At 38.1% G+C, this 22,839-nt stretch overlaps 2 protein-coding genes and 1 long non-coding RNA gene across 4 annotated transcripts; 2 read left to right on the top strand and 1 right to left on the bottom strand.

Annotated features, from left to right (window-relative positions):
* Window positions 1-452: 452 nt before the first annotated feature.
* Window positions 453-4,864, top strand: LOC126600146 (uncharacterized). Its single transcript, XM_050266695.1, has 2 exons — window positions 453-671; window positions 2,126-4,864. The coding sequence occupies exons 1-2, from the start codon at window positions 665-667 to the stop codon at window positions 4,213-4,215; spliced, it is 2,097 nt and encodes a 698-aa protein (XP_050122652.1). The 5' UTR covers window positions 453-664; the 3' UTR covers window positions 4,216-4,864.
* A 9,682-nt stretch (window positions 4,865-14,546) lies between these two features.
* On the top strand, window positions 14,547-15,932 carry LOC126600145 (uncharacterized). Of its 2 annotated transcripts, XR_007615368.1 has the most exons (4): window positions 14,548-14,752; window positions 15,321-15,392; window positions 15,473-15,548; window positions 15,644-15,932. It is a non-coding gene; the product is annotated as an uncharacterized LOC126600145 (long non-coding RNA). The 2 variants fall into 2 exon arrangements; XR_007615367.1 differs by having other exon boundaries at window positions 14,547-14,752; window positions 15,321-15,548.
* A 1,985-nt stretch (window positions 15,933-17,917) lies between these two features.
* LOC126600141 (uncharacterized) lies at window positions 17,918-22,316 on the bottom strand. Its single transcript, XM_050266690.1, has 13 exons — window positions 22,046-22,316; window positions 21,517-21,559; window positions 21,062-21,088; window positions 20,853-20,939; window positions 20,399-20,538; window positions 19,862-20,033; window positions 19,672-19,779; window positions 19,190-19,309; window positions 19,067-19,087; window positions 18,871-18,929; window positions 18,605-18,695; window positions 18,309-18,413; window positions 17,918-18,187 (listed from the first exon to the last, which is right to left on the bottom strand). Exons 1-12 carry the CDS (start codon window positions 22,297-22,299, stop codon window positions 18,339-18,341), a joined length of 1,197 nt encoding a protein of 398 aa, XP_050122647.1. The 5' UTR covers window positions 22,300-22,316; the 3' UTR covers window positions 17,918-18,187; window positions 18,309-18,338.
* Between the last annotated feature and the right edge of the window lie 523 nt (window positions 22,317-22,839).

Here is a 22,839-nt window from a genome sequence, read left to right as displayed (position 1 = left end):
AGTTTTCAATAACTTCTTATAAGCATATGAAAAATTTAATAAACTTTATATGTTAGAACACCTCGAACAAACTAAGTAACGTGAAATATGTATGACCGTTGAAAAAGTTTGAGATTCCACCATTCACAATAAATAAAATAATTCAAATACTTATAAGCACGTACTTTTCGTATGAGATATTTCTTCGCCATCACTTAAGAGTTTTAAATTCGAGGCCCTAGCCGACCGTATTCGTACTTATTATTTTAGTTTTATTTGAAGAAAAAAGATTGACAAATAAATAAAAAAAATGTAAAAATGTGCAACCCAATAAAAAGCAAATGTGAAAAAATTGGCAGTAAAAACAAAAGATAAAATAAAAATACGTGTACATGGTGCGGGCGGGGGCAGTCGAATAATCCAAGGGTCGGCCGGCAAATGAAGACATTTTCCAAAAAAAAAAAAAAACGATCCCAAAAAAAAAAAAAAGCCTTGATATTCGGATACCCGATTTAAAAAAACAAAACCAAAAAATAAAGAAAAGAAAAAGAGAAAATTACCAGCAGCGATCGTTTGATCGGCGCAGGAGGAGGAGGCGCAGACATGGTCGGTCAATGAGCTGCTGCGTTGGACTGGACTGCGTTGGACTGGATTACGTTGGATTGGACTGTTAGCCCTAACCGCAATGGAAGGTCAGCCTTTCATCTCTTCCTTTCTCTCTCTCTCTCTGTCTACTCGGAAAATTTGGCTGTTTCCTTTAGTCTTGGTCATCTCTAGGGTTTCTGTGTTAGGCAATTTCTTATTTTTTCAGTGTTTTTTTGTGCTCAATTTTGAATTTTGAGTAAATTCAAGAGCTCGATTTTGTATTTTTAAAGTGAATTCAAGAGCTTCTTCCTCAAAAGGAAGTAACATTAATGTGGCCAGCTGAGTGTTTGGTGGATGAATTATGGGTTTCATTGCACAATGACCCCAATTGTGTGACTGTAAAATTTATGAGATGAATTGAATGTCCAAAGGCAATGGGTGATGGGTTCACAATGTCATTGTTGCAACTGCTCGAGAAGTTGGTGGAACTAAGCCGGCCCTGTCGCCGTAAGGACTTAAGATGGGTTTCCACTTCAAGAATGTTTTTTTTTTTTTTTTTTTTTTTAATTTTAAATTTTCCATATCTCTAATGTGTTTGTGGAGTATATTGGATCGGTGAAGGGGCACAATGGGTGATGAGAATATTTTATCTGAAATGTTAAGATTAATGAATTCGCACGTTCGATCATTTGATTGGTGTATTCTAATCCGAATTAGTGGTGGTCATGTTTATGATCCTCTTGTATAAGCATTTGGTTTATATTATACCTAATTTGTTATGATAAAAAAAATGATCGAAATGAATATGTGGATGGAATGTACATGGCACCTTGTTGTCACTGCAATTTGTTGCAGAAGAGACAATAGCTAAGATGTATAATAGAGAGACAATTATTTATTGGGGAGATTTGGAACCATGTAAGTCTGTTGTTGGAGGAGGAGAAGGAGGACATGGCTAAGTGAGGAAGGGTATTTCTTTTGGTAGAACTTGGGGATAGAATAGTGGATGAAGATGAAATGTAAAACTAGTTGGAAATTGAAATACAGCATACTCGAGAAAGTCAGCAAGGATAAAAATTAGGAGAGTGGTGTGAGAGTAGGAGTAGGGCCCAAGGAATCACAACCATGAGAGAATGCATTACGTATGTCATATAAGGATGACCAAGAGCGAAAAAAAGAAACAAATATTAAGTGCTAACGCGGATTTTAGTAGGGTACGAAAAGTCTTATGAGTCTTTGATTTTTTGGATTTATGATCAATTTTATTTCTATTGTTCTCCGTTCTTCATAATAAAACTTGTGGTTCTTATAAAAAGTGAATAGAAAAAGGTACAAATGGACTGATGGTCAAATTTTGGTAACTGCACAGCTTTTCTATAATTTTTAAAGTCAATCAGTAACAATTGTTTCTGTCATTGGTATATATCAACTGTTTGGTATATATCAACTGTGTGGATGCACTTGTTAAGAAATAGTACACAAACACACACGTAGATTCATGTGCATATTCTTGTTTCGGACCCCATTTTGCTGATCTACATTATTATACTTTCTTTGGCAGCTGTGTCGCCAGACCAGGAATCAGTTGGGTCTGGGACAAGGAGGTCTAGTGCATCATCTGGCAGTAGGTCTCGTAACTGCAAGGAGTTTCTTCATAGATTTGTAGACAGTGGCATGCTTACTACACAATTAGAAGACTGGTTTGAATCTATATCCAACAAATCAGAACCAATGAAACCGGCCTTTGATGTGCCTTTTGAGTTGATAGAACTTCAAAAGTTTGACTATGCATTGGAAGGGATTTCATTTCAGCAGGTGATTAGGATGCCCAATTCCGTTTATGCTTCAACATCGGATGCTGTTGAAGCAACTGCTTATCTTGCCATTGAAGATTTTTTACATGCCGGTGCGAAGGGATTGTGGGAAGCATTCTGGAATCAAGATGAGCCTATGCCTTTCTCTGTTGCTTGTCTATACAATGAAAACTTGAAATTCTACCAGGCTGAGAAGGCAATTGGGGATGGTAAGCTTGGAGGTCTTTGTGCTACCGGTTTATTGCTTACAAACCCTAGACATCCCCGTGGGAAGTGGGATCATATTCTTGAACTGTCTCTTTTAAGGCCTGATATCAGAAACTTTTCCATGGATAGTGACAGGCAGCTTTCTCTATCTGTTTTAGGCGAGGCCCTTTTCTATGCTCTTCGTGTACTATTATCAAGAAGCTTGAGCAGAATGAACTACTCTCAGAGTTCAAACTCTGTGTTTATTCTTCTTGTTGATTCTCAGTATGGTGGGGTAGTAAAGGTTGAAGGAGATGTAAATAAGATGGTGTTTGATGTCAATAATGTTTACGAATGTGCAGCTGAATGGATTACAAACCATTCTAGGATTGCAGTCTCGTCCATTGATAGGATCTGGAACAAACTTGGAAATGCCAACTGGGGAGACATTGGTGCTTTACAGTTACTCTTTGCTACCTTCCATTGTATTGTGCAATTTGCTGGATTTCCCAAGCACTCAATAGAGGATTTAGCTGCTGACCATGGTCCTCGCCTCCAAGCAAGAAGGACTGAGAGGCAGTTGGGGAATTCCCGGGCGAATGGAAATGGTCTGTGTCGGTTCCAGCAGCGCAATGTATCCCCAGAAATCGTTGAAGTTGAGGATGATTCTGCTAAAATTGAGACCGAACAGTTAATGAAGCTAGAAGCAGGATCTGTATTATGGTTGGAGGATTCTAACTGGCAAAAAGGTTACCAGATCAATCAAGTCTTGAATAACAGTGAACATCCATATTACATTGCTTCTCCGGTTGAAGAACCTCAGAAAAGTTTGTTTCTATATGTTGGTTCTCATCCTTCCCAGCTGGAGCCCGCGTGGGAGGATATGAATCTGTGGTATCAAGTTCAGAGGCAGACGAAAATATTGACTACTATGAAACAGAGAGGTCTATCTAGCAAGTATCTACCTCAGTTAAGTGCTTCTGGCAGGATTATTCACCCTGGTCATTGTCAGAAACCCAGCTCGGGTGGAAACTGTGATCACCCCTGGTGTGGCACCCCGATTCTTGTGACCAGCCCAGTTGGTGAAACAGTGGCTCATATGACAAGTGAAGCCAGATTTGGTATGGAGGACGCGATCAGATGTTGCCATGATTGCTTATCTGCACTTTCAACTGCTGCTTCTGCAGGAATTCGCCACGGAGACATCAGGCCTGAGAATGTGATTTGTGTCAGGTCTGCCGAGAAGCAACCTTATTTTGTTCTTATTGGTTGGGGACGTGCTATTCTTGAAGATAGGGACCGCCCTGCAATGAACCTTCATTTCTCTTCTACTTATGCTCTCCAGGAGGGAAAGCTCTGCTCAGCTTCAGATGCAGAGAGCCTTGTTTACATGCTTTATATTTCGTGTGGTGGGGTTCTACCTGATCTGGATTCCGTTGAGGGGGCACTGCAGTGGAGAGAGACTTCTTGGTCCAGAAGATTAATTCAACAGAAGTTAGGTGAGGCCTCAACTGTGTTGAAAGCATTTGCCGATTATGTTGATAGTCTATGTGGGACACCATATCCCATGGACTATGATATATGGCTAAGAAGGTTGAGGAGAAACATTAATGAGGATGATTCTGGGAAGGAAATTGATACGTTGGGGTAGGACTTTTTTCAAGGGCCACTGAATTAGAAGTGATCCCTTGTGGATCATCTGGGTCATAAACGGTTCTTGGCTGCAATAACATGAAATTTTGTAAGAAGTTTTTGACACCTGATGTCGGTTGTCCAATGTGATGGTCATCTGAAGTCTTTTGTTTGGAAGTTGGAACAGAATATTTGTGTAAAAGGACGGTGACATACGTTGGAACAGAATGTGATGTTTGTGCTGTTCCTTGCTCTGGAAACTATTTTGGGACTGCTTCACAGAATCTGCGCAGGTGAGCATCATTTTCGCGAATTTTCTGAGCTTTTAGGGTTAGAGTGTGTTCATGGCGGACCTGAGTATTTAAAATTATATGGATATGTTTGCATACAGCTCCCTAGTAACAGTAGGGGATCGAAAAAAATCATTGATTTCTGGACTCGGAAAGAGTTTTGGTTAAAAGAATATTTGCTGTATCTATTTATTACCATTCCTTTGTAAAGATAGATTCGAAGTTCGCCGGAATATTTTCGAATGCTAAGGCGCGAGTGGACTGAAGTATTCCATTGTGTCCAGGGAATCACACTTTTGTGTAAATGTATGAGCCTTTTTAAGTGTGTATTGAAATGTCATTTTAATGCAATTATCTGGTATTTTGGTCTTCCTCTAATTTCCACTAGTGGCTTTGGTCCCTCTACTCCTCACATCAACTAAAACGCTACCAAAACGACCAAAATTATTGATCTAGTGGTACTTCTGTTCTCAATGTTGGAAGAAGTTCCAAATTGACTCGTTCCGGTTGATTAAAAATGGCTGGGTGGGGATTCTCCCAAAATATGCTTGACAGAGATCTCAAAGGAGTTAGCCAAATGGTGGATGTCTCAAATAATTGCGCGGGTTTAGGCGCCTCGCAAATTATGGTTGCCTAACACTGTTTCCTCTCAACTAGGGTGGTTTAAAACATGCCGGGCGCAACAAAGGGTATTCGACAACATGTTGCTGAACTTTACATCAACCGTTAAACCTGTGTGTTCGGACCAAGTTGGTTGGGACAATGTGCCTCTCTTCTTGGCATTTGGACTCACACTTCCTGCAATTTGTAAGAGTTGGCAATTCATGCTTTACTAAGTATGAACATTTGTAGCCACTTAGTATTACGGTCTAGTGATATTCTTCTTTACTGATAAGAGATCTTATATTCGATTATCGTCAAAGGCGAATTTGAACCACGTTATTGTTAGGCCATTGTGAGACTAAACCCGCTGTTTGGGTTAAAACTTAAACTTTAGGCTTAGAAGGGAGTTGGCCTACAAAGAGGAGAAAAGCCCGAAGCACAACCCAAGCTTAGAAGGCAGAAAAGGCCTTTCCCGACTAGGTGCAGAGCATTTGCACCACTTGCTCACCTACCCAAGGGCCAAGTGGTATAGACCAGCCAGCTAATCAGCCCAAAAGTACTTTACAGTGGCAGTACAAGTAAATAGCTAATGAGTCACTATCCTTTAAACTGCATTCGGGCAAGATTATTGCTACAGGAGGCCAAGCCAAAGTGTCTATAAAAGAAGAAAGAGAAATCAGAGTTAAGGACACTCAAACAAACCAACAAATATAAGCACAAACTCTGCTCAAGGCCAGATTTTCCTTCAAAACGAAGCTGTAGTCAGCCCAAGCCTTCATCCATTTCGGGATAAACCCTTTGTAATAGCTCTGCTACCCTGTTCAACTCTTGCTGTAGTATCGATTTCTTTCTGTAAACTCATCTCCCAACCCCTTTTCTAAGCTTTCAAACCTCCTGATAAACCACAAAGATAGGAAGTCGCAAGACGATCAGCCTTGCCCGACCCTCTTTGTTTTTGTCTTTTCATTCATTAGCCTAGCAATATGTTGTATACTACAAGTTGTATCCAAGTTATTTCTAGTAATATGGCTATTAAAAGACTCTCTCAGCGCTTGAATCCGATTTGAATATGTCTTCACAGTTCAAGCCAGATCTAAGTTCTAAGCCCTCGGGCATGTAAGATTTGATCACTCAAAAGTCCTTGGCCTCAAGGCATAAAAAAAGAACCTTATGTGGACTTAACCCATCCACGACAAGCTTTGATAAACAAGAAGTCCGAAGTTACTTGAGGCGCAAGTAATCGACATGTCACTTAGTTTTATTTCTATTATATTATGATTACCATAGAACGTTCGAGCACATAATAAATTCTGATGGGAAGCCTCAAGGACTATTCAAGGCCCTACAAAGGCACCTATTTAGATTCATCCTGTTCCTCGGGCTAGAACGTTGAGTATAGAAGGAGTTCTGATGGGAAGCCTCAAGGCCTATCTAAGGCCCTACAAAGGCACCTATTTGGATTCATTCTGCTCTTTGGGCTCAGGTAATCAGAAGTATAATGGTTATAAGACTCATATAACCAAGAAAATGAACCTTATGTATTCAAGTACTAAGTTAGTTATTAACGGGAAGCCTCAAAGCCTACACCTAAGGCCCCACAAAGGCACCTGTCATAACTAACGTAGTCTCTCGAGTATATATATAATTAAAACTCAACATCCGTTTTACATCTGCCATGCTGAAGATGGCAGTGGCACGCCTGAGCACTGAAAAGTTAATCTTGATTGTGAGCCTCAAGGCCTACACCTAAGGCCCCACAAAGGCACCTTTCAAAGTTAACTCTGTCCTTCTCTTTCAGCCTTACCTGACAAGCCCGCCAGTAAAGCAGAAGCCCGACAGAAAGCATCAACCAGCGACGACCTCTCGGGAAGTTGTGTGCTCGTCGGCTAGGAAGCATCCCCGATGGAAATTCCTGCCACGAACACCCGCCCCTTCCCCTTTGTGTAGATAATATCGATTGTTCAAAAAAAAAAGTACGAAGATTTGTAGTTTTTTTTTGCTTGGCTTAGTAATTGAATTGTCCCCATAAACTACCATTTAGTCTCAATTTACTCTCTGATACGGGAAATTTGGATAAATGACCAAAATTTGAACCCTATATAGAATTATAGTTACACTTTTAAAATTATGATAATTATAATCAAAAGTTGATGAGAAAGTACTAATATACCCTATTTAACCATATGTGTTTGCAATGTCTCGAGCTTTTCTTTTCATGTCAAGTGTTGTCGCTGCGTTGCTCTGCACTCGCACTGCAATGGAGACACAAGCTTCTTTCTTTTTATTCATCAAACACAAGGACAAGTTGCAGTACCAACAGTAGCACCTTCTTCCATATAATTTCCTCTTCAACCAACAACGATGCCATTTCATCCCCAAACCACTGCAGGTAGCCTGTTTCTTGAATTTTCTCTAAAATTTGACTGCATTTTGTTTAATTTATGGTGTTTTGGGATTGAAATGGTAGTTGGGTCATGATCCTTCCGAAGACTCAATCGTGCTAGAGGCCAATTAAAACCCAAGGTTTGTAAATTTGTAAAATTTCCAACTCCTAGGCTTTCATTTGTTTAAAGTATCTCACTGGCTGCTATGGCGCTTTAGGCGTTGGTACGATGGGGATACGGAGTAGGAGTTGGTCAGGGCTTCTTGTAGAGGACCTGGATTGTCTGCTCTCCTCCATCCCATACCCTTCTCATCCCCTCTTATTTATGTGAACACGGTTAAACCACGTCAACATTTTATATTGATTTTTTATTATAGAAACTTCTATTTCTGTGATCACGGATAAGCCACATCAACATTTTATATTGATTTTTTTTATAGAAATAATAAGACAAAAAATAATGGAAATATAAAATGTTAACGTGGCTTAACCGTGATTATAGAAATAGGATTGGATGGGAAAGGTATGAGATGGGGAGCCCATGATTTGCTCCATGGCAGCCACAAATTGCTGCGTTTTTTGCAATGGTTGGACCGTACGATCTATATGATGGAAATCATCATTTGCGGATTTTTTTTGTATTACTTTTTAAATTTAAATTTTTATGGGTTTTTGTTGGGTTTGGTGAGACTGGAACTTGGAGACTAGTACTAACTTGGTTTTGAGTCTGAAGCACCTGTTGTCTTTTTGGATCTTCTGAAAACCTTATTTTCAGGGTATATTAGTATTTTTATCTCAACTTTTGATTATAATTATCATAAACTCGAAGGAGTGGCTATAATTCTATATGGGATTTAAATTATGGTTATTTTTCAAAATTTCCCTCGTGATACTAGTTTTGTCTCACTTTGGTCTTTGAAACTACTATATTCAACTCATTTGATCTCACTTGACCCCATTCTATTAAAGAAACGTTAAATTCAAACATAATAAATTATTAAATTCCTTTATCTTCTTCCGTGAACCCTTATTTGTTTCACTAAGATGATCAGTCAACTAAGGTGAAGCGCATGAAAGAGGCAAGACGAAGAGATGTGTACAAAGTGAAATGTTTAAAATACCCTTGAATTTAACATTTCTTAAAGAGAATGGGGTGAAGTGAGACAAAAAAGTTGAAAACGACAATTTCAAGGGGTAAATTGAGGCTAAATGGTAGTTTCATGGAGCAATTCAATTAGTTTTTTTTTTTTTTTTCTTTTTTTTTTAAGATAAAAAGAAGTTATGTTCTTTGTTGTCAATTCACACCAAGGTAAAACTGGAAAGTCTAAAGATAAGTAGCAACAAAAATAATATTGTATCTAACTGCTGAAAATTCCAGACACCGATATCGTCTGCTAATGTAAGGGTGCAAAATCGAAGCACAAAAATGGCATGTTGGTTGCTGAATACTTCATATGACTGGATTAGATTAGTTCGGATGAAATCCTGAAAAGGCAGCGACGAAGATTCATTTACATGCCTGGCTCCCTGGAAAATTCTGTATCCTGATTCAGAGAAAGTGAAGTAAATTAGATTATAGCATTAGCATATGGACAACAATGAGATGAATACTATTCATATCATGAGGAATTCCACGTGAAAAACAGAGTGCCGGCTGTCGTATCTATCCAAGATTCTTTCCACCATACATGTGCATGATTCAAAGTTTCTAACTTGTATGGCAAGCAACATATTGAGAATTTAGGACAAACAGTTTTGTTTCCGTGAACCACAGAGGTTTCGCTATCTCAGCAAATATTGCAAACCTAGAACCTCTTATGAACGTCAGGTTCAAATCTCTATCTTCTCCTACAAGAACTATGTAACACAACATAATGATTTGTAGAATATCTAAGTCAACCCCGCTAAAGACCAATGTTTCGAGAAGAAAATAAAATCTTCATCTAAGGTTTCTACCATTCTTTATACGAACCTGTTGGGGTTGTATGTTTATTTAAGATTTAGGATTAGTCAGATAGGTTAACGTTGGATTCCTAATTTTATGGAGAATCCTTTTTTTTCTCCAACATAAAGTTTTGTTTTATTTAGAAGACCTATTCTTTCTCAACTAACTGATATTGCTTCCTGATTTAATGATTGGATTTTGTGAGCATTTTCTCCTCAATTATCCCAACGTTAATATCTCTCTAAGTAGTATATAAATGCTAGGGTTCTAGTTTGGTATATAACATTGAAAAAACCTAAGAAATACTTGGAGAACATTGAGTTGTTGAGTGAGTGAAGGCTTTGGATGTTCCTCAATGCAAAGGAAGATCTATTCAATGGTGATAATGGGCTGTTTTATCTTGGGGACGGCGTGGCATTTGTGACTACTTACACACCTTAGGCAGAGTCGCGAAACGTCTTAAAGAAAGCGACATTGTTCGCGACTCAACCCAAGATATTTTTGTGTTCTTTAGTTCATCAATTTTCCTGGTAAACTCATTCCCTATCTTTGAGTTTGTGAAGTGTTTTCATCAATTTTAAGACGATTATTTTTTTCCATGGACACTAAAATCACTCTCTTCGTCACTGATTTGAACAAACCTGTCAAGTTTGAAGGACTTCACTTTAAATGCTGGAGACAAAAGATGTTATTTTTGTTAACCACCAAGAAAATTGCTTCAAACTGTACTTCTGAGATGCCACTACTACCTGATCAACCAACTGCTGAACAATTCAAACTATTTCAAACATGGAATTAAAATAACTTTCTCTGCAAAAACTATATCTTAAATGATTTATGTGATGATCTTTATGATTGCTACTATTCCTGTAAAACAGCTAAGGAACTCTGGGATGCACTCCAAAAGAAGTATGATACTGAAGAAGCGGGAGCCAAGAAATTTGCAGTCAGTCGTTACCTCAAGTTCTAAATGACGAATGACAAGTCTGTGGAGGCCCAATCACATGAATTGCAAAAGATTGCTCATGAGATCATATCTGAAGGAATGAATCTGGATGAACAGTTCCAGGTTGCTGTGATCATTGACAAGTTGCCACCAAGCTGGAAGGAGTTCAAGAAGGATCTGCGACACAAGACAAAAGAGTTTTCTCTTGAAAGCTTGATTACTCGTCTTTGAATCGAGGAAGAAGCCAGGAAGCAAGATATGCGAGAAGAGGTCCTTGTCATCTCGAATACCAACAAGAAGTCATACTTAAAGAACCATGCTACTGTTGATCTCAAACCTAATGGTAAGAATCTGAAGAATGTCACCAAGACTCGCTCAGTAACAAGAACCCTATGAAGGTACAAAACACCTATCGTAATAACAACAGAAAAATACCTATACTCAAGAGATGAAACAGTTGAGCCATTTTTGTGTTATAACTGTGACAAACGTGGACACCTTGCTTGTAACTGTCGCAACAAACGAAGAACTGCTCCTCAAGCCAATCTCACAGAGGATCAGCTTGTTGCAATGGTCTCAGAGATAAACTTGGTTGATGGATTCGAGGGGTGGTGGGCGGACATTGGTGCTTCGCGCCATGTCTGCTATGATCGTGGACTTTTTAAGTCCTACACTGAGGCGGAAAACAGAAGGGTTCTATTGGGTGACTCTCACTTAACACATGTTGCTGGAGTTGGAGAAGTGGAGCTCAAGTTCACTTCAGGGAAAACTGTAATATTGAAGGAGGTGATGCATGTTCCAGAGATCAGGAAGAAATTGGTCTCAGGTTACCTTATCAATAAGGCTGGTTTCACACAAACTATTGGGGCTGACTTGTATACTCTCACAAAGAATGGTGTCTTTGTGGGAAATGGGTATGCCACTGATGGAATGTTCAAACTCAATGTTAATGTTATGAATAAAACTGTTGTTTCTGCTTACATGTTATCTTCTTTCAATATGTGGCATGCTAGGTTATGTCATGTAAATAAGAAGTTAGTAAATCAGATGAGTAGTTTAGGACTAATTCCTGAAATCTCAGTAAAGGATTTAGAAAAATGTGAATATTGTAGTCAGGCAAAGATCACGAGAAAACCACACAAATTGATACATAGAGAAACTGAACTACTTGACTTAATCCACTCTGATATATGTGAGTTTGATGGTGTAATCACAAGAAATGGGAAACGTTACTTCATCACCTTTATCGATGATTGTTCAAAGTATTGTCTTGTTTACCTGATGAAAAACAAAAGTGAAGCACTTGACATGTTTAAACTTTTCTTAACTGAAGTAGAGAATCAATTTAATCGAAAAGTTAAAAGGCTTCGTAGTGACAGGGGACTTGAATATGAATTTGCTCCTTTCAATGATCATTGTAAAAATCTAGGCATATTACATGAAACAATTGCACCCTACTCCCCAGAAATGAATGGCAAAGCAGAAAGAAAAAATAGGACACTTTGTGAATTAATAGTGGTTGTGCTTCTTAACTCTGGTTGTGCTTCATATTGGTGAGGTGAAATTATTTTAATTGTCTGTTATGTTCTCAATAGGGTTCCCTCTTCAAAAACTAAAATTGTATCGTATGAAATTTGGAGAAATAGGAAGCCTAATGTGTCCTACTTAAGAACATGGGGTTGCTTAGCTTATGTACGAAAACCTGACCCAAAAAGGTCAAAACTAGATAGTAGAGCTTTTGAGTGTATTTTTATTGGTTATGCATTCCATAGTAAAGCATATAGATTTTATGATTTAAAGAACCATGTTGTTATTGAATCTAATGATGCTGATTTCTTTGAGAACAAATTTCCTTTTATGTCAAGGAATAGTGGGGGTTTAACCTCAACTAATTTAAGGAAGGATGGAACGAGCAACCATGCTCTAAATGATTCAGTCGAAACTAGTTTCGAACCAAGGAAAAGTAAGAGAACCAAAGTCACCAAGGATTTTGGGGGTGACTTCCAAACTTATGCACTGGAAGAAGATCCTACAACACTCCAAGAGGCATTGACTTCATTGGATACAGACTCATGGCAAGAAGCCATAAACGATGAAATGGATTCACTAGAATCGAATAGAACTTAGCACTTGGTTGAGCTACCTCCAGGTTACAAAACCATTGGCTGCAAATGGGTGCTGAGGAAGAAGCTAAAATCCGATGGCACAATTGACAAGTTTAAAGCTAGGTTAGTAGTTAAAGGTTTTAGGCAAAGAGAGAATGTCAATTTCTTTGACACTTTCTCACCAGTCTCTAGAATTACATCCATTCGAGTCATGTTTGCATTAGCTTCTTTACATAATCTTGTTGTGCATCAAATGGACGTTAAAACTGCTTTTTTAAATGGAGAATTAGAGGAAGAAATTTACATGGATCAAACTAATGGTTTTGTAATACCTGGGCAAGAGCATAAAGTTTATAAATTAAATAAGTCACTTTATGGTTTAAAACAAGCACCTAAACAATGGCATGTTAAATTTGATTGTTTACTTCTTGATAATGGCTTCAAAATTAATGAAAGTGATAAGTGCATGTATATTAAAACTGAGAGTAATCTATGTGTTGTAATATGTTTATATGTTGATGACATGCTTATTTTTGGCTCTAATATTCACCTGGTAAATGAAGTTAAAACCATGCTATGCAATAACTTTGATATGAAGGATTTAGGAGAGGCAAATTTAATTCTTGGAATAACGGTTAACAAAACTGAGAAGGGGTTTTCTCTAAGTCAGTCACATTATTTAGAAAAAAATCTGAAGAAGTTCAAATATTTTGATTGTAAGCCTGCTTGTACACCATCTGATCCTAGTATGAAGTTGTTTAAGAACACTGGTGAAAATGTTAGACAAATTAAGTATGCGAGCATCATTGGTAACCTCCGATATGCTACTGATTGCACTAGGCCAGACATAGCCTACGCAGTTGGGGTTCTGTGTAGGTACACAACCAGTCCCAATATGGAACATTGGTATGCAATTGAAAGGGTAATGAGATACCTTAAGAGGACCATCAATTTTGGTTTATGTTATGAAAAGTTTCCCGCTGTTCTTGAAGGATACAACAATGCTAATTGGAATACACTATCAAAAGACTCTAAAGCCACGAGTGGCTATATTTTTAATATAGCTAGAGCTGCAGTCTCATGGAAGTCTAAGAAACATACCATACTTGCTCAATCAACAACGGAATCTGAAATGATTGCCCTAGCAACAGCTAGTGAAGAAGCATAATGGTTGAGAGATCTTTTGTTAGACATTCCATTGTGGGAGAAACCAATTCATGCTGTGCTTATTCATTGTGATAGCACAACAGCCATTGCAAAAGTGAAAAATCGATATTATAATGGAAAGAGATGACAGATTCATCGAAAACATAGCACAATAACATGGTTTCTTTCCACAGGGATTGTCAGAATCGATTATGTCATGTCTGAAGATAATCTTGCTGACCCTTTGACGAAAGGATTAGCATGAGAAAAAATTTGGAAAACCTCTAGCGGAATGGGGTTAAAGCCCTTGATAAGTTGAGTCACTTGTGATGGTAACCTAACCTTTGGACTGGAGATCCCAAGAAATTGGTTCAACAGGTAATAACAAGTTATGATGTGATATGGACTCAAGTTATCTCTAAAGGCATGAAATCTTGTAGCACAAGTAAAGGATGGGTTATGAAACTCTTAATGAAAACTATACTCTAGTTGAGTAGGATATCCAGCTATAAGAGTATCCTTGATAGTTTCACCTTTGTGATAGTAAAGGTGAGGCTGCCTACTATGAAGTTCCTAGGGCTAACTTCTAGTACTATCACTAAACTGGGATACAAGTAGGGGTGGAAATTTTTCCCGAAAATCCCGAACCGTCCCGAACCCGTCCCGAAATTTGATCGAAAAATGCCCGAACTGAATTTCCCAAAAAATTCAGTACCTGAAACGGAACCCGTTCCGAAAGTTTCGGTTTGGGATTCGGCCACAGCTTTGAAAGCGTTCGGTAATCCCGAACCGAACTGAATATTATATATATATATATATATATATATATATATTAATTTATTTTTAATTTATAATTAGAATTTTCTTGGACCGTTGGATTGGTTAAGATCTAATCCAACCGTCCATTAGTTAGGTCATTTGTTATCCTCACAAGCTCTCTCAGTCGCTCACTCTCACTCAATCTCCCGAACACGCTCCCGCCGCTCGCTTCTCCATCGATTCGAGTGACGCCACTCCTCCATTGAGTCACGCCGCTCCTCCCGTCCTCCGTCCACTTCAACGACGCTCATCCAACCAGCCACACACACAGAGACGCAGGAAGACGCGAATCTGAGACCAATCGAGTCCCAAAATCCAGGTAAGGGTTTTTTATTTTCACTGGGTTTTTGTTCTTTAGTGTTTATAGTCAAATTTCATGTTGATTAACTTGATTTCTGAGTATTTTGTCGAATGTGTGAGGGTTTGAGGACTGTGGGTTTCGAATTAGGGTGGGTGCAGTGCAGGACCTGCATGCCTTTGGGAGGGTGGGTGCACGAATTTGTATATGCATTTATTTTCATATAAGGTGCAGCGTGCATATAAGTTTGTATATGCATGTCTATGTGGCGGGGAATTCTAATTTTACATTCTTGTATTGTTGATAGATTTCGCTTCAAGCATAATGGTATTGGTGTTTGTTCTCATAGACACGTCCTTCTCTCATAAAATTAAATTGATTTGGCTGTGCTTGCTAGTTTTGTGAGAAAAGACATGTGCATATCAATTGTAGGTGGTTGAATAATATATTTCGTAATGGTATGCTTAATATCTTAAATGTGGATAGACGAGGCAAGCCAAGGAAAAGAAAATAGGGGACAATGTGAAATTATGATCTGCATAAGTCATAACGTGTCTGTGTTGTGCTTAGATTAGTTGGTTGTTTGCAGGAAGCTCACCATTCCTTGATTGATGATTCTAAAGTTATTGTTGATTACAACAGACAGCAGTTGATGCCTATAGTTAAGTTTTCGTATTCTTCTACCTTCAGTTTGCATATGCCTATAGAGGTCTAGTTCATGTGATTTTTTTGTTTTACCAGGAGGTGGTTTCTGTGGTAAGAAGGAATCTGGACAACTTCGTTTTGGAGGACGGGAAAAACCATTTCAAGCTCCCCTGTATGCATAACTTTCTTAATTATGTAATATATTTCGTAAACTTGCAGTGAATTAGATGTACCGACTCTATACCTTTTATTTATCTTGGTAACCAGGTGTCCAATCCCGTATGACGAGCTGGAGAGACTTGGGAATGAATTGGGGCGAAAGGGAATGAACTTACTTAAGCTTCATTTTGGTTGCATGCACTTTTTTGCTTATAAACTATGATTTGCTTTTGGTTTGTAACTTAATCTAAATTCATTCGGAAGTTTGGTTTGTAAAACTTAACTTAGTTCATTTTGGTTGCATGCACTTTTAATTAACTAGTTTGGTAGACAATTGTGAACTTAAGCTTAACTTGTTAGTTGTTGCTTGCTTGGTATGAAAATTGAAATTATGAGATGAGATTGTGGTGAACTTTGATTGAATTGAATTTATGGGATTGTGAAACGGGTGGGCTGCGGGCTGTGGGCTGTAAGCCTGCAATTGTTAACTTTTTTTTTCCTGAAAAATGGGTGGGCTTACTGTTTAAAGGCTTAAAATTGTAAAAAGTTTAAAAGCCCAACATTTTGGGCTTCAAAGCCCAATCCCAAAGTGACCTGCAAAATCCCGAAACAGTTTCGGGAATCCCAAATTTCAGGAAGTGAATCGTTTCGGTTTAGTTTTGGGATATAAAATCCCATCCCGAAATGTTTTGGTTTGGGATTCTAGTTGGGGGTTTCGGCTCGGGATCCCGACCCGAACCAACCCTAGATACAAGCACAAGGCTGAATTGTGCTGGCTTCGAGCTTCACCCAAGAGGAGTCGTGTGTGCTTTGTTGTCAGAGACTGAGTTCAAAACTAAGTGTTACTCTTGTTATTATGAAGCCATGTCACTATGTTTTGGTTCAAGTTGAATAACACCATCATTTATGCACGACTCTATTACAGTTTACTTAAAGTTCCAAGTTTAAATAACCAAGTGGGGGATTGTTGCGGTTGTATGTTTATTTAAAATTTAGAATTAGTCAGATGGGTTAACGTTGGATTCCTAATTTTATGGAGAATCTTTTTTTTCTCCAACATAAAGTTATGTTTTATTTAGAAGACCTATTCTTTCTCAACTAACTGATATTGCTTCTTGTTTTAATGGCCGGATTTTGTGAGCATTTTCTCCTCAACTATCCCAACGTTAATATCTCTCTAAGTAGTTGTTTGGACCCAAATTTTCATCATCGGCTCATGTAATCAAGGCCGTTGAGCAAGCATAGTTCTCAACCGTCGGATGGAAAAATGGAGATAATTTTTGTTATTGTTAAAGGATACTATTATGATTTTTATCATAATATTATCTTTTAATATGAATTATCTTGGCATATTCTTAAACGGGATAGATAGGATGCAGATTATATCCCCAAGCAAGTGGTACAGTTCAAATTGATTTGAGATATCTGGTGTGTGGTGATGATGACAAATTGACAAGTAGTTAGAAATGAATTTAAAATGGTTTAAAATTCATTAAATGGGATCAGGATGAATGGATGGGTGATGGAATTATGACAAGAAAAGAAAGCCTAGCTAGGCTAGGCTTTTAATTACAATGGGATAAGTCAAGATGGGCTTTTATTATCTTTGAAAAGTCAGCCATCTGGAAGATAGGCTTTAACCTATGCCATGGATCAGCCTTAATTTTATGAGTTTGAGTTTCAGTTGGTTTCTACGAAATTATGCTATAAATACAGAGTCGCAGGCAACAGAAAGTTCCCCTTTAATTCAACACACAAACTACCCTGTGCAAACTCTCGCTCTACGCGAAGCTTCTCAACAACCTTGAGATTTTTATTTTCCTTTTCGCCAACACATCTTCAGTTTGGATAAACAGCACTGTGAAGGCAACCGGCGAACACCTTCATTTTGGATAAACAACATTGTTGTCATAGAATCATCCGAACGCGAAACACCTTCAGTTTGGATAAATAGCATTGCGACGAAACCGACTGGTTATCTATCCAAGTCTCGGTCAAGAAGGATTTTCAAATCCTTATTGGCAGAAGTCATCTCATTAGTCTTCTCGGCGAAGTGAGGTGTTACAGGTTACTACATTTGGCACGTTGAAAGCCGAATTTGATAATGAAGTTCGCAGAACTAGCAGCCTTGTCTTCAGGCTTTAGAACCCGAAGGCCGAGACATGTTTCTTTCTCGGCCGCAGTCGCAAGATTAAGAAGTCAGCAGCGCGCTCAACGCAACATCAACTCATTTTACTCACTAGCCGAGATTGGCCGTCGAGTTGGCACGCCCCGCACATAACCGAATGACGTAGTTAGCTCATTAGTTACACTGCCTGAGCGCCATGTAGGCTTGGTAGTTTTTAAGGTCAACAGTAGTATATAAATGCTAGGGTTCTAGTTTGGTATATAACACTGAAAAAATTGGAGAAATACTTGGAGAACATTGAGTTGTTGAGTGGGTGAAGGCTTTGGTTCTTCCTCAGTTCAAAGGAAGATCTATACAGTGGTGATACTGGGCTGTTTTATCCTGGGGACGGTGTGGCAGTTGTGACTGCTTGCACACCTTAGGCAGAGCCGCGAAACGTCTTAAAGAAAGCGACATTGTCCGCGACTCAACCCAAGATATTTTTGTGTTCTTTCGTTCATCAATTTTCCTGGTGAACTCGTTCCCTGTCTTCGAGTTTGTGAAGTGTTTTCATCAGAACCTAACAAAGTTTAAGCGAAATGATGCAACGAGAGAGAGAGAGAGAGAGAGAGAGAGAGAGAGAGAGAGAGAGAGAGGGATAGGTACCTTCAAATTTTTATGGTATTCCTTCATTCACTAGGCTGCATTGGAGTGTCTATCCGTACCCTCTACGTCTTGGCGTCTCCAGTATCGGAAGAACTGAAATAGTATCTAAATGACATTAAGGTACAAGAATTTCATATTGTTCAAGATACTGCACTTGTTCTGCAAGAAAAAAGTTCAACGTTCGAAGGAAACTGTAATAACGAATCTTTGCAGTATGTAAAGCATGTACTATGTAAAAAAGTATGCTATATTTGTTCGAAGAAACATATGAAATAGTGACGATATAATAAGGATACAAAAATATCCAGAAGCATGCATCCTCCAGCATCCACCAGCCACGCAAGGTTCGGTCTGATATTCGACCACTCCATGCTGTTCACCAAAATGCTGCACAACAAGGAACCACAATCGTTCGTGAAACGGACTAAAACTAACACTTGAAATATTCCCACTTTGGTAAGAAAATACATCAGTAACTTTCGAGCTTACGCTAAAGTTAATGGCTGTAAACCAAAAGGCTAAACAGTAGAAAAAGAACTATGAAGGGTTAAGCAATATTCACCTTGCGATGTAAGTGGTATTGCCAACAATAGCAATGATGAACATGGAAGGATTAAGTCCCTGCAAATTATAAAGGAAAATTATATCCCTCCAACGATACTCATAACCCCGATGCTCGAGCTTATGCCCAACATAAACACAGATTAATTATTTTTCCACCCATTACTGACTCCAAAAAAGAAGGTGAAAATGCTTACGTCAACATTGCCCTTCCGGATGTGCAAAAAAAAAAAATGATCAAGAATCAGAAGTTAACATTGCTCAGACAACTGAGACAGAAGACGCAGAAGAAATTAACTACTGTTAAGGATACTACTCACATTTAAGTAAATTTGAGGAAGCCGTCCGCCAATGTAAATAGCTGTCATTCCCCAGCCAAGGAAACTTCCTATCCCACCGCTATCTTTAGTACCCGTTTCTCGCAGCAGCCCACTACTCACCTGAAATTCAAATAGCAGTTCAACAGAAAAGAATAGAGCTTACTTTTTCAGTCTTCCACGTTGGAAAGGTTTATACAAAAAAAAAAACTATCAGAAAACTGGAAACATAAGTATAATGAGCAAGACATTGACCGAAGCTTAAACCTTTTGTCCATACTCGAAAGTTGAGAAACATAATGATGACGATGATGATGAGAAAAGATAAAGAGGCAACCGAAAGCGAAAACAGCTTAACGATAAACTGTCTAATGGGAAACACTAGTGCTCTGTGCAACAAGAACAATGCTGCTTAACCTGTTTTCTCTATAGAATCTTAAGAGTAATAAAATTGAAGTAAATTACTACTTTGGAATGTCAACTACCTGCAACAGCCGTCTTCCTACTTGCATCACTACTCCTCGATTTGGATTATCAACACTTAAATCAACTGATCGGTGATTAAAAGTGCCAAATAAGGTAATCAGTGAGACCTAAAGTCAAAGAGACAAAAGTATACATCGTAAGATTATAACGATAGAATATAAATTTTACAATCAGCAGTATAGAGCTCACCACACATAGCGTAGTCTTGACATTATTAGATGGTGCAGATTGTGTAGATGCAAGTGCACCAAGCAAGGGCTCTTCATTGGGATTTCGATTATGATTCAATATACAAGTTGTTCTTTGTGCCGCATGAAATTCTTTTGTAGAGGCGTGACTCCTTGATAAAGATCTTGCCGATCTGATGAATTCATAAGAAAAAAGATATCCAATTACATGGTCATGATTGTCAACAATGAAAAGTTGATAGATCACTACACTGCAAATTTAAATTTTCATGTCAGAATGCATCTGATTATTGTTTCAGACGTTCTGTAAAAATGTTGCCAACTATTTCAGCCAGCAACATTTTGTTTCAAGTTTTTAAGCTTGTATATGTAGCAAGGGTGAGCAATTGACCAAAAGCTCTATCATGAAAATCAGACGCACTTGAGAAAATGCACATTTTACTTTAGTGAGCCAAATCGAATTCTCCATCAGTTAAATTATTAAAAGAAAGACTATATAAGAGAATAATTTATGACTCTGATGGGAAAAATCAGTTACATGTAGTATGATTCTCGTCCGGGAGAAATATTGGGACAAAGAATGGGTGAACTTGAAACATTTCTTGCAGAGGGGGTGTCAATCACATTAATCCTGCCACTAGCTTTTCCTGGAACCTCAGCCGGATTAGACTTGGAACCCTAAATTACAGATAAGTGCATTAGATGTATTCACTTGCTTTTTGATATAACGATTGTAGGTAAAAGGAAAAAAGAAACCTAAATCATAAAGTAGTTCAATTAGCAAATATACCGGTCATAAGTAAATTACGTGCACCAGTTATATAATACTGTTGTATACTTCAGGGGTTAGGATATTCAAGTCTCTCTGAGATGAAGTTGAACATCTCTCTAAACCCGAAGTTATAAACTTGAAATGAAGATAAAAGAAAACATGAAGGAGTGCCTAAAGACTTCACATTATATAAGAGGAGACGAGGACGCCAGATACTAACCTTTTTCAAATTGTACTTAAGACGAGGATATATGTAACGATAGTATATGGTCTGTGCAGAAAGAACTGATGTGGTTGCTGTATAAAACTGCATACCAAGAAAACAGTGAAAGATCACATCAACTTATTTGTTAATGACATGAAGTAAATTTTAATAAAAAAACCTATGTTGGTTAGTTATCAAAGTGCAGCTTGAGTCGACATTCCTACCATTGCTGTATAGTATTGTGTTGGAAGCTGCATAAGCAAGTATACAAAGGCAGTTAGTCACCAAACGAATATAAACTGCCCAAATGAGCGCGCATTACACAACGCCGAGATAGACCAACACAAACTTGTCCCTGAGTTAATCGTGACCATAAAGAAAAACCACGACGCTACCACGCCAACAGAAAGGAAAACAAAATGTCGTCTTCCTTGAAGCAATGTCACAAGTATTGGTCTTCCCATCAGCAATTAACGAAACTAATAGTGACTAAAGGAAACATGTCTACCGCATAAGTCCTAACGAGCACTGGAGAATGTGTACTGCATATGTGCTTTGGTCGTAAAGTTGACACAAAATCATCAAGAATCATACACTTCCATGCCAACATTAAGTAAAAGCTAAAAACCTTAAACAACGTTTCGAAAGCTATGAAAACAATGAAACATTAAACACTCACAGTAGCTGGTTCTAACAGGCAGCCAAAAAGGTTAAACAGGTCTCTGCAAAAGAATTTGATATAAAATTAGTTACAGGTCCAAATAAGAAATTTAAATTCCGGTTTGATAATGTAAAGAATGATCCAAACACATTCAAAAATTCAAAAAGTATACAAAATCATCAAGAACAAATGGATTGGTGAGAGTGAGATACTCTTGGACTATTACAAAGCAATTAATCTTACATCAATATCAAAAGTGCAAGGACCTACGAAAAAGAAAATCGTAGAAAAACACAATCCCAGGTTTGTCATTTGGCCAAAAAGATAAACTACAAGAACTTCAAGGTTGCATTTGGATAGTATAGTTTGACAAAAACACTTATAATTCAAGTGGTAAATAATATTTATGCATACACCGAGGTTTTGTGTTCGAAAGTATTTGGAATGACATTGACGTAACTAGTAGATAGACGTGCGTTAAGCTAGTTGGTTAGTACACTGTAGTCCGCCTCTTAAACCCTACACCCTAAACCCATTAGAATATTACCCGAGAATCCAAGTCATCAAGAAAGCAAGAGAGAGGCCGTGAGTGGATTTGGCTTTGTAGTTGGTGATGATTTGGGGAATCTCAGCGACGCCCCAAGTGAGGACGCTGATTACACCCAGCGCCAACGACATGAAGTCCTTCACGCTGCAGAGTTCGTACCCCAAGTACTTCCGCCCCCATTCCCAGCAATGCTCGCTCACTACTCCTCCCATTCCCAGTCCCAATGGGATCGTTGAGCTCCCAAGAAATCCCATTCCCGTTGCTTCTCTCTCTCCTCTTTACTTCACTCTCACTTCCCAGGGTGTTTGAGTTGTTCTATATGTTTGAGTGGGAGAGAGAGCTTTTTTTATATTAGGGAGAGAGAGATTATATTAGAAGGAAATTTTAGGGTTTTAAAAGATTTTAAAAGATTTATAAATTTATGGTGTTTAATGGAGTTTTATAGATTCCATGTGATGTAAATTTTAATAGAAATATTTCGAATTTTAGGAGAGACCTCATTTCTTAAAGTCTAAAAAACACTATAAAACCCTTAACCAAAAAAAAAAAAAAACACTATAAAACCACTCCACATTCATTAAAATCCTTCACCTTTTAAAATACTCTAAAATCATATTTTATTGAATATAGAGTTTTATGAAATACTTTAAAATCTTATAAACTCTACGCTCGGAAATTTATAAACTCTTGTAAAATCTTGATTGAATACTCATAGGCTTCCACATATTTAATTAAAATCTTGATTGGATAATTATGAATTTGTACTCTTTTAAAACACTTTAAGCTCTTACTTG

The sequence above is a fragment of the Malus sylvestris genome, chromosome 14, assembly GCF_916048215.2.
Source record: "Malus sylvestris chromosome 14, drMalSylv7.2, whole genome shotgun sequence".
NCBI classification, from domain to species: Eukaryota; Viridiplantae; Streptophyta; class Magnoliopsida; order Rosales; family Rosaceae; genus Malus; species Malus sylvestris.
This window is presented reverse-complemented; position numbering and strand designations above follow the sequence as displayed.

Bases quoted from the DNA above. Each gene is read 5' to 3' on its own strand.
- LOC126600141 (XM_050266690.1), bottom strand. From the start codon at position 22,299: ATGGGATTTCTTGGGAGCTCAACGATCCCATTGGGACTGGGAATGGGA. The intron at 18,930-19,066 runs GTAAGCATTTTC...TATAATTTGCAG, and splicing joins TCCGGAAGGGCAATGTTGAC to GGACTTAATCCTTCCATGTT. The intron at 18,696-18,870 runs GTGAATATTGCT...CTTGTTGTGCAG, and splicing joins AATACCACTTACATCGCAAG to CATTTTGGTGAACAGCATGG.